Source organism: Nerophis lumbriciformis, linkage group LG24, assembly GCF_033978685.3.
Source record: "Nerophis lumbriciformis linkage group LG24, RoL_Nlum_v2.1, whole genome shotgun sequence".
NCBI lineage: Eukaryota > Metazoa > Chordata > Actinopteri > Syngnathiformes > Syngnathidae > Nerophis > Nerophis lumbriciformis.
Window position 1 is genome coordinate 30,645,419 of NC_084571.2, and position 14,006 is coordinate 30,659,424.

The window sequence follows — 14,006 nt, forward strand, 5'->3', positions numbered from 1 at the left end:
CCAGGAACAACTTTTGGTTATTTACGCTATGAAACTGAGTGAATAGTGACAGGTTATATGATTAATTTATTTAAACTCATATTCGGGCCACTTTATAATGAATATGTTGGCATGTATTTGTTAAAAATATATATATATATATATATATATATAACACCAAATTATTTAGGGGGGCTTAAGAACATTTTAGGGGGGCTTGAGCCCCCCTAAAATAGGCCTAACAACGCCAATGGTATTTATTCATTTATGATTGACCTCATGCAAAATGTCATAGTCATAACCATACTTGCCAACCCTCCCGAATTTTCCGGGAGATTCCCGAAATTCAGCGCCTCTCCCGAAAAACTCCCGGGACAAATATTCTCCCGAAAATCTCCCGATTTTCAGCCGGAGCTGGAAGCCACGCCCCCTCCAGCTCCATGCAGACCTGAGTGAGGACAGCCTTTTTTCACGACGGGAGGACAACAGGGTGACAAGAACTAAATCATCCAGACTAGAGATAAATTGTATTATTATGTTTATTTTACCTAAAAATAAATATATTTATTAATTTAAAAAAAATTAAAAAAATAAATAAATTTTTACTATATTTTGCTAAAAACATCAAAATTAATTGTATTTTTATTTGTATTTTTTCGTGACTCCTTATTACATCCAGCCATAGAATTATACACTAAAATAAACATATTTCAAATAATTGATTTTAAATTATCATAATAATTCATTTAAAATGACCATATTTAATTATTAAAATAATTGCTTGTTTATCAACAACTTTAGCATTTTATTCATTACATTTTGAAACTCTCAGAAGCCAAGTTATGTTATATTCCTTAATATTTATTTATGCAAATTTGAAGTATCAATTATCTAAACACAGTTTTGTTTGCATATTTTCAGGATGTAGATATCTACACACATATATATATATATATATATATATATATATATATATATATATATACACACATATATATATATATATATATGTATATATACATATATATATATATATACATATATATATACATGTGTATATATATATATATATATATGTATACATGTATACATGTATACATATATATATATATATATATATATATATGTATATATATATATATATATATATATATATATATATATGAAATACTTGACTTGGTGAATTCGAGCGGTCAATATACTACTCCCCTCTTAACCACGCCCCCAACCACGCCCCGCCCCACCCCCGAACACGCCCCCACCCCCCACCTCCCGAAATGGGAGGTTTCAAGGTTGGCAAGTATGGTCATAACCAGTGTTGGGACTAACGCGTTACAAAGTAACGCGTTACTGTAACGCCGTTACTATCGGCGGTAACTAGTAATCTAACGCGTTATTTTTTATATTCAGTAACTCCGTTACCGTTACTACATGATGCGTTACTGCGTTATTTTGCGTTATTTTTTATGTAGTATCGGCTAGAAACTGAGAAGATCTGAGTGTCGCTGCTGAAGAGGCGACGAAAAAGAGGCGCGCCGCGCGCTGTCTGTGTGTACGTGTGTGTGTGTGTGAGTGTGTGTGTGGGGGAGGGGGCGTGTCTGTGTCTACTATCAAGACGTCATGGCGAACCCCGAAGCCGAGTTTCTTAAAATGGAGATATTTTCAGTACGTTTCTTTTATCGACCACAAAGAAAAGAACATTTTAGCTGAATGTAAGTTTCAAATATGCTGAAACAGTGACAAAAACAACATGCTTCGACGAAGCTAGTAAAGAGACACACTCACCTCCACCTCCAACAGCGGCTGGATTTTAACGAGGCACTGCACACGTGAAGGTACACACACTCTGTCAATTCTCTTATATACTCTTTCATTTTAAACTTTTAGAGTGTTTGATTATCACATCACTCTAAATGTTTAGACTATAAAGTTCACAAACCTAAAGAGGGATACTAGTGGGCCAGGCTAATATTTCCTTTTCTCTAAACTAAGTGGGGAAATGTGTAGAGTGTTCTGGGCTTCAGACATGATTTTATTTCAGAATTCCTTGAGAAAACGCCTGGTTAGGCTTTATGTATGTAGTGTGTGCCTTTCTTGTTTTACAGCTATGTTGTTATTATGCTGTTTGTTACTTATGTATGTTAAGTTGCAGCTATTTAAAATAGTTTTGTCAATTTGTTCTGGTCTGAAACAAATTGGCCCTTTAAAACATATCTTTGTCTTTGTGTGTTGTATGTAGAGCACATTGCTTAGCAGAGTTCAATGATGCAAATGCATGTCAAGTTGAACAACAGATTGTATTATTCTCCAGTGCAATAACAGTACTAAAATGAAGGCTAAAAGGGCATTAAATGGGGCCTTAAAAAAATTAAAAAATATATATATAAGTAACTAAATACTTACTTTTCACAGTAACGCATTACTTTTTGGTTTAAGTAACTGAGTTAGTAACTGAGTTACTTTTGAAATAAAGTAACTAGTAACTGTAACTAGTTACTGGTTTTCAGTAACTAACCCAACACTGGTCATAACCAACAATTGCGACAACAACTTTTTACTGTCATTTTTTAATGATTTCTGCTGGTGGTGTGCCTCTGCATTTTTTCATCGCAAAAAATGCGCCTTGGCTCAAAAAAGGTTGAAAAACACCGGAATAGAGAAACTGGAAATTGTGACGTATCATGTCGTATGCACGCATGTTCCAAATCAACTCAAACTTAATACACAAGCTGCCTCCTTTTAATATAAAGTCACGGGAAATGTTCCTCTTTGCGTATATTGCATCATTAAAAGATGACGTCACCTGCCTGTGTGTAATCACGTCGTCGTCAGTGAGGGCGTCACAATTTTATGCCGTTAATGATTGTTTTTTTTTGTTTTTTTGTACAGGCGCGAAACAGGACAGTCGCGTGCCGGTTAAGGACCCTACTCTTTAAAGCCGAGATGGCGGCGGCCGTGGCGGACGCCGGCGAGTTTGAAAGTTGGCTAAATGAGCGCCTGGACACGCTGGAAGCAGACCGGGAGGTGTACGGTTCTTACATTCTGGGGGTGCTGCAAGAGGAGGAAAGTGACGAGGATAAATGGGACGCGCTTCAAGGGATTTTATCCGCATTTCTGGCGAGTAACGACACACTCATGTCGCACGTAGCCAGCAGCTGCCGCCTGTCTGTTATTCACCCAACACTTGCTACTATTATTATATTATATTATTATTATTCCTTGCATTTATAGTCTTTTAACACAAACCACAGGCAATCGGACAAAAATGTAACATTGTGGTTGTCCTAGCTGGACCTATTTGAAGATTACAGCAGCAGTGTGATCAAACCTATATTGTGTAGATCGGTGTTTTTCGATCTTTTTTTAAACAAGGCACATTTTTTTCATCAAAAATAAAAATACGGAGACACACCACCAGCAGAAAGGGTTAAAAAATGAAACTCCACCAGGTTGATGTGCCTTATTTTGAGTTTGTTGTGTTCCCTGTGTGTAGTGTTTAGTTCCTGTCTTGCGCTCTTATTTTGGTGACTCTTCCTGTTTTGTTAGTGTTCTCCTCTAGCAGCTTCCTTTGAGTGCTATTTTCCGCACCTGCTTTGTTTTTGCAATCAAAACTATTTAAGTTGTGCGTACGCTATCCTTCTTTGTGGGGACATTGTTGATTGTCGTGTCATGTACGGCTGGACTTTGTGGACGCTGTCTGCTCCACGCGCTGTAAGTCTTTGCTGTCGTCCAGCATTCTGAATTGAATTGAATTGAATTATTTATTTCAAACCTGCACAATACAACAAAACACTTTTTTTTTTTGTTTTTTTACATTTTGGCAGGGACATTTATGCAAGGCTTGAAAAGGGGTTGGATGAAGCAGATGCTTGTAATATCCCAACCCCTCTCACTCATTCCACATTTAACATAAACAATATAATACAAGAACAATACTATACAAACAAAAACAAGAAAAGCTCCTGTACACTAACAATACAATAGTACCACTGTTACTATGAGACAAGACAAGACGAGACAAAACACACACACGCACACACACACACACACACACACACACACACACCCACACACACACACACACGGGCCCAAACACTCTCTGACCATACACCTCTCTCTCATCGCTCTGTGCTGAGGGCATCACTCTCTTTCCTCCTCGTACTTCTTCAGTACTTCTTTTTTAAACAGTCTTTTAAATGTAATCATGTTAGAACAGGTTTTTAACTCGTCCCCTAAGTTGTTCCACAGACTGACTCCACGCACTGAAATGCACATTGATTTTAAAGTTGTTCTAAATTTAGGAAAATATAATTTGTTGTTTCCTCTTAAACTGTAACTATGGTGAGTATCTCTATCCTGGAATAGGTTTTGTTTGTATATTGGATGGTAGAGAGTTTTGGGATGCCCTAAACATAATTTGAGCAGTTTTAAAATTGATCACATCGTGCAGTTTAAGTTGCTTTAACTCCATGAATAGTGGATTTGAATGATGTCTGTAGTGAACATTGGACACATTGTTTTTGTTTACTTTGTAGCCAGTTCAGTTTTACTTTTGTTTTGCATAGCCATCCCTATGCTTCAGTGTATTTTCCTAGCGGGACTTGCCTTTTGTTTATTTTTGGTTAAGATGTCCAATAATGGCTTTTTTGCCGGTATCCGATATTCCGATATTGTCCAAGGTCATTTTTAAGGTTAAATTGTCACGTGTTGTCACTGAGCACCTGCCTAAGGCCCCGTTTACACTTATCCAGGGTAAATCCCACCTAAACTTATCCGTGTACACACACAACGATGCCACCGTTTAAGACCTCCTGCCCCCCTCTGTCCGCCGGCACACCGCGACCTAATACGCATGCGCGGAAAATGCGCACGTCATAGTCACCTCCAGTGTTGCTTTGTGTGCAAGTTCTTAAAGGGGAACATTATCACAATTTCAGAAGGGTCAAAACCATTAAAAATCAGTTCCCCGTGGCTTACTTTGTTTTTCGAAGTTTTTTTCAAAATTTTACCCATCACGTAATATCCCTAAAAAAAGCTTCAAAGTGCCTGATTTTAACCATCGTTATATACACCCGTCCATTTTCCTGTGACGTCACACAGTGATGCCAATACAAACAAACATGGCGCATAGAACAGCAAGGTGTAGCGACATTAGCTCGGATTCAGACTCGGATTTCAGCGGCTTAAGCGATTCAACAGATTACGCATGTATTGAAACGGATGGTTGTAGTGTGGAGGCAGGTAGCGAAAACGAAATTGAAGAAGAAACTGAAGCTATTGAGCCATATCGGTTTGAACCGTATGCAAGCGAAAACGACGAAAACGACACGACAGCCAGCGACACGGAAGAAAGCGAGGACGAATTTGGCGATCGCCTTCTAACCAACGATTGGTCTGTGTTTGTTTGGCATTAAAGGAAACTAACAACTATGAACTAGGTTTACAGCATATGAAATACATTTGGCAACAACATGCACTTTGAGAGTGCAGACAGCCCAGTTTTCATCAATTAATATATTCTGTAGACATACCCTCATCCACTCTCTTTTCCTGAAAGCTGATCCGTCCAGTCCAGTTGGAAATGTATCTGCTTTGAGTGTCGCAGGATATCCACACATTCTTGCCATCTCTGTCGTAGCATGGCTTTCGTCGGTAAAGTGTGCGGAACAAACGTCCAATTTCTTGCCACTTTCGCATCTTTGGGCCACTGGTGCAACTTGAATCCGTCCCTGTTCGTGTTGTTACACCCTCCGACAACACACCGACGAGGCATGATATCTCCAAGGTACGGAAAACAGTCGAAAAAACGGAAAATAACAATGCTGATTTGACTCGGTGTTTGTAATGTGTTTGAGAAAATGGCGGATTGCTTCCCGATGTGACGTCACGTGACGTCATCGCTCCGAGAGCGAATAATAGAAAGGCGTTTAATTCGCCAAAATTCACCCTTTTAGAGTTCGGAAATCGGTTAAAAAAATATATGGTCTTTTTTCTGCAACATCAAGATATATATTGACGCTTACATAGGTCTGGTGATAATGTTCCCCTTTAAATTGAACTTATCTGAACAATATCCAGTGTTGTGGTATTTCAATGAACTGGAATCCAGTGCGCTGTGGGGCCCTATTGTAGTGAATCACACCTGAGCCATCATAAATTAATAAAATCTTTAATAAACACGTTAAAGTACACAATGTGACAAAGAACATTTTACAACACAACAGTCAATCTCGGGATCTAGATATCTGGTCAGGACACTCCTCACTCTTTTGACTTCACCTTCATTGTCCATTCCTTTTTGGTGACTTTATATACTCTGGACCTAGACGTTGAGTCCGCGACATACGTGGCGGACAATAACTGCTTTGCCAGTCCAAATGAATTCCCCGTTTTCCGTAGTCTTCCCTCGACGGCCAGGTAATACAAAGCACACGCTACCTTTATCACATCCACGATAGCTCGAATTTTCGTTTGTCTCTCCTTCGACAATGGACACATTTTTTTGGTAAGTAGAATCACAGCTGACCTGGACATTCGAAAGTTCTCTTGCTGTCTGAGAAGTGTTGTATCCCAAATAGCTGCAATCGCGTTCTCTAAAGGTATTCAAGTGTGATTTCCACAAGCATCTGTACAGACGGAAGGAGAAACACGGGCATGTCTGGATGACACGCCTCCATATTTCCAGTGGTTAGCTCCGAGTTACGAAACCGCTTTATTATGAAGCTTGCTGTGGTGTAAACAATTATCCAAGGGGTGGGACCTTAAACGTTAGTTTAGTGTGGCTGAAACGGGGCTTAGGCTAAATAATTATTTGTTTAAGGGGTTATCCGGCTTAGTGTAGACATAGCCTAAGATGTGCATGTTGTGTATTCAACGTGTAGGGTGACGACACCTTGGAGGAGGTCTGCAAACAAATCATCAACCAGTGGGCGGACTGCTGCAGCCGCTCAGCAAACAAGAGGGATGCTGGAGACGGTAATATTATTTATATTTATTAATTATTCCATCATAAGTACAAACCCTGTTTCCATATGAGTTGGGAAATTGTGTTAGATGTAAATATAAACGGAATACAATGATTTGCAAATAATTTTCAACACATTCAGTTGAATATGCTACAAAGACAACATATTTGATGTTCAAACTGATAAACATTTATTTTTTTTGCAAATAATCATTAACTTTAGAATTTGATGCCAGCAACACGTGACAAAGAAGTTGGGAAAGGTGGCAATAAATACTGATAAAGTTGAGGAATGCTCATCAAACACTTATTTGGAACATCCCACAGGTGAACAGGCAAATTGGGAACAGGTGGGTGCTGTGATTGGGTATAAAAGTAGATTCCATGAAATGCTCAGTCATTCGCAAACAAGGATGGGGCGAGGGTCACCACTTTGTCAACAAATGCGTCAGCAAATTGTTGAACAGTTTAAGAAAAACCTTTCTCAACCAGCTATTGCAAGGAATTTAGGGATTTCACCATCTACGCTCCGTAATATCATCAAAGGGTTCAGAGAATCTGGAGAAATCACTGCACGTAAGCAGCTAAGCCCGTGACCTTCGATCCCTCAGGCTGTACTGCATCAACAAGCGACATCCGTGTGTAAAGGATATCACCACATGGGCTGAGGAACACTTCAGAAACCCACTGTCAGTAACTACAGTTGGTCGCTACATCTGTAAGTGCAAGTTAAAACTCTCCTATGCAAGGCGAAAACTGTTTATCAACAACACCCAGAAACGCCATCGGCTTCGCTGGGCCTGAGCTCATCTAAGATGGACTGATACAAAGTGGAAAAGTGTTCTGTGGTCTGACGAGTCCACATTTCAAATTGTTTTTGGAAACTGGACGTCGTGCCCTCCGGACCAAAGAGAAAAAGAATCATCAGGATTGTTCTAGGCGCAAAGTTGAAAAGCCAGCATCTGTGATGGTATGGGGGTGTATTAGTGCCCAAGACATGGGTAACTTACACATCTGTGAAGGGGCCATTAATGCTGAAAGGTACATACAGGTTTTAGAGCAACATATGTTGCCATCCAAGCAACGTTACCATGGACGCCCCTGCTTATTTCAGCAAGACAATGCCAAGCCACGTGTTACATCAACATGGCTTCATAGTAAAAGAGTGTGGGTACTAGACTAGCCTGCCTGTAGTCCAGACCTGTCTCCCATTGAAAATGTGTGGCGCATTATGAAGCCTAAAATACCACAACTTAAGCTGTACATCAAGCAAGAATGGGAAAGAATTCCACCTGAGAAGCTTAAAAAAATGTGTCTCCTCAGTTCCCAAACGTTTACTGAGTGTTGTTAAAAGGAAAGGCCATGTAACACAGTGGTGAACATGCCCTTTCCCAACTACTTTGGCACGTGTTGCAACCATGAAATTCTAAGTTAATTATTATTTGCAAAAAAAAAAAAGTTTGAGTTTGAACATCAAATATCTTGTCTTTGTAGTGCATTCTATTGAATATGGGTTGAAAAGTATTTGCAAATCATTGTATTCAATTTATTTTTACATCTAACACAATTTCTCATCTCATATGGAAACAGGGTTTGTAATTGTTATTAGGATTTGTCAGTTTTTACCCAGCTACATGTTGCAGCAGCATCTCAAAGTCGTAATTATGACTGAAAGAATGCAATTAAGGGTGAACTGTACTGTTGTCTATTGTTCAATCTTTTTGTAAGACAAGAACGGCGGCATTTTAATTTCACAGACGCATCACAACGTTCGTTTTTCCCGAACAACACTACTAATCATGTCAGACTTTGTGAGAGACAACAAAGACTACTTTGAGACAAATAATGATCAGAACCTTATATTTTTGAGCCTGACTATAAGGAGAATGAGATGCAAGTTTTAGAATTTGTGTGCTAAACAGACTCAGCTTAAGTAAAACACTAAGCATCATGCAGCATTATCGCCAAGTCCTAAACAAGATATACAAAATAAGAACATAATAAAGCAATCAGGTACTGAACAATGTCTGCTCTCACTGCGATGCTGACTGATGGGATGTTCATATCTTCCCGTTTAGCGGAAGATTTAATCAATTCTCACGAAGGGTTACAAAAATGTGCTGCAAACGTGCGTTATAGGTTGGATGTCAAAGTTGACCAACTTCTGCTAAGTGGCTTTGTGGTTAGTGTCCGCCCTGAGTTCAAACCCCGGCCGAGTCATACCAAAGACTATAAAATGGGACCCATTACCTCCCTGCTTGGCACTTAGCATCAAGGGTTAGAATTGGGGGTTAAATCACCAAAATGATTCCCGAGCGCGGCCACCGCTGCTGCTCACTGCTCCCCTCACCTGCCAGGGGGTGGAACAAGGGGGTGGGTCAAATGCAGAGGGTAATTTCACCGCACCTAGTGTGTGTGTGACTATCAGTGGTCCTTTAACTTTGTAACTTTCTCGGTTTATGGCCACAACCTTCTACTATCCAAGTGAGAGGCATGATCTAGGGCAGGGGTCGGCAACCCGCGGCTCCGGAGCCGCATGCCGCTCTTTGATCACTCTGATGCGGCTCAGCAGCTTACTTGCTGAACCCCCCAATTGTCCCGTGAGATTTCCGGATTTCAGTGTCTCTCGCAAAAAACTCCCGGGATTAATATTAACCTATTTTCACCCTTAAAGCTATATGCCGTGATGGTACAACATTTGGCGCCCTCTACAATCTGTATTAACAGCGTGCCAGCCCAACACTCGTTATACAATATACATCTTCTGCTTGCACACGTACTTGACAGCAAAGCATACTTGGTCAACAGCCACACAGGTTACACTGACGGTGATCATATAAAACAACTTTAACACTCTTACTAATAATGCGCCACACTTTGAACCAAAACCAAACAAGAATGACAAACACATTTCGGGAGAACATCTGCACCTTAACACAACAGAACAAACACCCAGAATCCCATGCAGCCCTGACTCTTCCGGGCTACAATTATACACCCCTGCTACCACCAAACCCCGCCCCCACCCCAAGCCTGCACCCTCACACATCAACCCCCCCCCCCCCCCCCCCCCCTGTGCATCGGTTGAGGTGGGCGGGGTTTGGTAGCGGGGGTGTATAATGTATCCCGGAAGAGTTAGGGCTGCTTGGGATTCTGGGTATTTGTCCTGTTGTGTTTATGTTGTGTTACGGTGCAGATGTTCTCCCGAAATGTGTTTGTCATTCTTGTTTGGTGTGGGTTCACAGTGTGGCGCATTATTAGTAAGAGTGTTAAAGTTTTTTTTATACCGCCACCGTCAGTGTAACCTGTGTGGTTGTTGAGCAAGTATGCCTTGCTGTCACCTACGTGAGCAAGCGAAAGCCTCATACAACATGTGGCTGATCAGGCACGCTGGTTGTAGTGGGCACTATATGCTGTATCATCACGGCACGCATGACGCTGATTAGCGGTATTCATTCAAAACCAGCGTGCCGCACCAGCTTAAAAAATCCATATAAAGGTGTGGCCAGCGTGTCTGAGATCCCTGGTTTAAACATAACACTGTATATAAACATTTTTTTTTGCTTTGTGCTATTTCATTTAAAATTTCAAAAATGATTGCGGCTCCCATTGTTTTCTATAATTTGCGAAACTGGTCAAAATGGCTCTTTGACTGGTAAAGGTTGCCGACCCCTGACCTAGGGTTTAATCCAGAATTATTTTTTTTACCAACTCAAGAGACGATGCAGCATCTAAGTATGTAAACACTGTAGCTGCATAAGCTAGTTGACTTTCTGTGATCAGGGTATCACTAAAAATAGTTTGGTTGTGTTAGCGTTTATAGTAATGATATCAATAATACTTGGTTAATATTCAGGTCACAAGATGTAAATAGGGTATTGTTGGCGAATTTAAAAATTTTTTCTTATAGGGTTATGGGCAGAATAAAGTACTCCCATTAGCTGCATTGTTAGCCACCTCATACTTGGTGTATTTTACGACATAGAATGCATAAAAAAAACAAACTTGTTCTTGTCTTACATAGGGATTGTGAATGATAGGCACAATTCCAAACAAAGCGCAGTTTCCTTTCAAGCTGTTAAGCCCGCATGAATGCTTTGTCTCTGCCAGTTGAGGTCCAAGCCATCGCCAGCATGATGGAGAAACAAGCCCAGATTGTAGTGAGACAGAAAGAAGTGACGGAGGAGTCCAAAAAGAGGAAAGAGGCCCTCCTGGCGCAGTACGCCAACGTGACTGACGGAGAGGAATATCCTTAACTTTTAGCAACATGACGACAAACTTTCAATTACTGAATTGTGATGCCAGTTTTTTGCCTTAACTGTGAACACTGAAGGGGAGGACGAGGAGTCTCCAAAAGCCATCGCCGGACAAGAGAAGTGTATCCTTTCTAAGGTGATGTTTTCCTAAACTACAAAACTGTAATTAATGTGATTGCTCCTGTCGTTGTGGTTCATGAAAGCCGACACAAAATAAATCCTAAGAACGACTTGAAATACGACTGGAAATAATCCAGAAAAATCGCAGTAATAAGTGATTCTTGGAGGAAAAATTCCCTCCTTTTTGGCAAAATAAGAACGCATTTGAAAGTGGCCTTCATTCTGCCACAAGGAGATAAACACAATGAAAGCACCCTGTGTTTTTATCTATGCACTCACACACATACAGTACAGTACAGGCCAAATGTTAGGACACACCTCATTTCTCTATTTTCAAGACTATTTACCTTGTAGATTGTCACTGAAGGAATCAAAACTATGACACCTGTGAAGTGAAAACCATTTCAGGTGACTACCTCTTAAAGCTCATCGAGAGAATGCCAAGAGTGTGCAAAGCAGTAATCCGAGATAAAGGGTGGCTATTTTGAAGAAACTAGAATATAAAACATGTTTTCACTTATTTCACCTTTTTTGTTAAGTACATAACTCCACATGTGTTCATTCATAGTTTTGATGCCTTCAGTGACAATCTACAATGTAAATAGTCATGAAAACAAAGAAAACGCATTGAATGAGAAGGTGTGTCCAATAATGGCTTTTTTGCCGATATTGTCCAACTCTTAATTACCGATTCCGATATCAACCGATACCGATATATACAGTTGTGGAGTTAACACATTATTATGCCTAATTTTGTTGTGATTCCCCGCTAGATGCATTAAACAAGGTTTTTCCAAAATAAATCAACTCAAGTTATGGAAAAAAATGCCAACATTTATTATTGAAGTTTACAAAGTGCATTATTTTTTTCAACATGCCTCAAAACAGCAACTTGGAATTTGGGACATGCTCTCCCTGAGAGCGGGGGACCGGTACGTTTTAGAGGCGGTATAGTACCGAATATGATTCATTAGTATCGCGGTACTATACTAATTAGAGATGTCCGATAATGGCTTTTTTGCCGATATTCCGATATTGTCCAACTCTTAATTACCGATTCCGATATCAACCGATACCGATATATACAGTCGTGGAATTAGCGCATTATTATGCCTAATTTTGTTGTGATGCCCCGCTGGATGCATTAAACAATGTAACAAGGTTTTCCAAAATAAATCAACTCAAGTTATGGAAAAAAAATGCCAACATGGCACTGCCGTATTTATTATTGAAGTCACAAAGTGCATTATTTTTGCCTCAAAACAGCAGCTTCGAATTTGGGACATGCTCTCCCTGAGAAAGCATGAGGAGGTTGAGGTGGGCGGGGGGTGTATATTGTAGCGTCCCGGAAGAGTTAGTGCTGCAAGGGGTTCTGGGTATTTGTTCTGTTGTGTTTATGTTCTGTTACAGTGCGGATGTTCTCCCGAAATGTGTTTGTCATTCTTGTTTGGTGTGGGTTCACAGTGTGGCGCATATTTGTAACAGTGTTAAAGTTGTTTATACGGCCAAAAAATCGGCAAAAAAGCCATTATCGGACATCTCTACTTACAACAGCTCGGAATTGTTTTGAAATTGATACATCTATCTAAATCAGATAGCATCAATATAGAAACACCTTGTTTTTTTCACTCTACTGGTACTTTTGCATATTGGGAGAAACACTCTATGCTTAAAAAACAGGTAAAAAAAAAAACTAATGTCAAACGTAATACCAGCGGTAACTATACTTAATTTTTTACCTTAATTTAGTGCCAGTATATTAATAATGAGGAACCAATAGCTCTTCAGTCTGGTTAACATTTACGTCGGCACCAGCGCAGGTGCGGTATCGAGTTTCCATACCCATTCCTAGTCTATAGTTGGAAATGAAAGGTGAAAATAACGCTACAGAGGAAATGTGGTGGCTGACTCCACACTAGCTCTCTTTCCTGTCCTTGACCCAGACCTGTCAGCCATGTTCAAGAACACCAACGCGGTGGAGGTCCTGAACAGGCAAAAGCAGAAGCGGGATCAGGCCCGCGAAGACTCTCAGAAGAAGAAGGAAATGGACAAGATGCAGAGGGAAAAGGACAAGCTGGCCAAACAGGACAGAAAGGAGAAAGAGAAGAAGCGCACACAGAAGGGCGAACGCAAAAGATAAAGCGAGGGAAAGGACATTTGCGCGTACGTGGTAAAGGGTCGGCAAGACGAGAAACACTTGGGATGACGTGCTTTCTGAGATAATTAGAAACAATTGCCTTTTGTATGATTAAGACATTTTTTGACTAATATTACAACAAACAAATGAAAAATGGCGTTCCATGTCTTTTTCAAGTAATAAAATATTTGGAGCAATTTCAATTTGTTTTTAATGTAGAAAGTACAAACATGTAGAATGGAAAAACAAACATTGTAACCGCATGAAAAAAGTAACAACAATTAGCATCTGAACAACTGAGCTGCCAACTTTTAACGTCAAAATGACAAATTAATCATTACTAGGATTTGATTCAAAGGGTGTCGAAATGTTCGCGGCCGAGGTAAAACTGCAGGATTTTGTTGTTCAATTCATATATTCTTGTTCCAGTTCACTGATAGTATTGTAGTACGACACAGTAATAACACTTGTTCCCAATGGGAAAACCACTGCTGAGTACGAATTAAAAAAACAAATCATTCAGATATTTGATCCAACTTTCTTTTTTTGT

The 14,006-nt window shown here is 40.0% G+C and overlaps 1 protein-coding gene across 1 annotated transcript; it reads left to right on the forward strand.

The window, feature by feature from the left end:
• Positions 1 to 2,895: 2,895 nt before the first annotated feature.
• On the forward strand, positions 2,896 to 13,654 carry ccdc43 (coiled-coil domain containing 43). The gene is made up of 5 exons (XM_061981968.2): positions 2,896 to 3,096; positions 6,861 to 6,954; positions 11,054 to 11,189; positions 11,272 to 11,321; positions 13,272 to 13,654. Exons 1-5 carry the CDS (start codon positions 2,923 to 2,925, stop codon positions 13,457 to 13,459), a joined length of 642 nt encoding a protein of 213 aa, XP_061837952.2. The 5' UTR covers positions 2,896 to 2,922; the 3' UTR covers positions 13,460 to 13,654.
• The last annotated feature ends 352 nt before the right edge of the window (positions 13,655 to 14,006 follow it).

What these genes read in the sequence shown, in the direction of transcription:
- ccdc43 (XM_061981968.2), top strand. Translation starts at nt 2,923, where the DNA reads ATGGCGGCGGCCGTGGCGGACGCCGGCGAGTTTGAAAGTTGGCTAAAT. An exon ending in CAAGAGGGATGCTGGAGACG is followed by an intron (nt 6,955 to 11,053) that starts GTAATATTATTT and finishes TGTCTCTGCCAG; the next exon opens with TTGAGGTCCAAGCCATCGCC. An exon ending in CATCGCCGGACAAGAGAAGT is followed by an intron (nt 11,322 to 13,271) that starts GTATCCTTTCTA and finishes CAGACCTGTCAG; the next exon opens with CCATGTTCAAGAACACCAAC.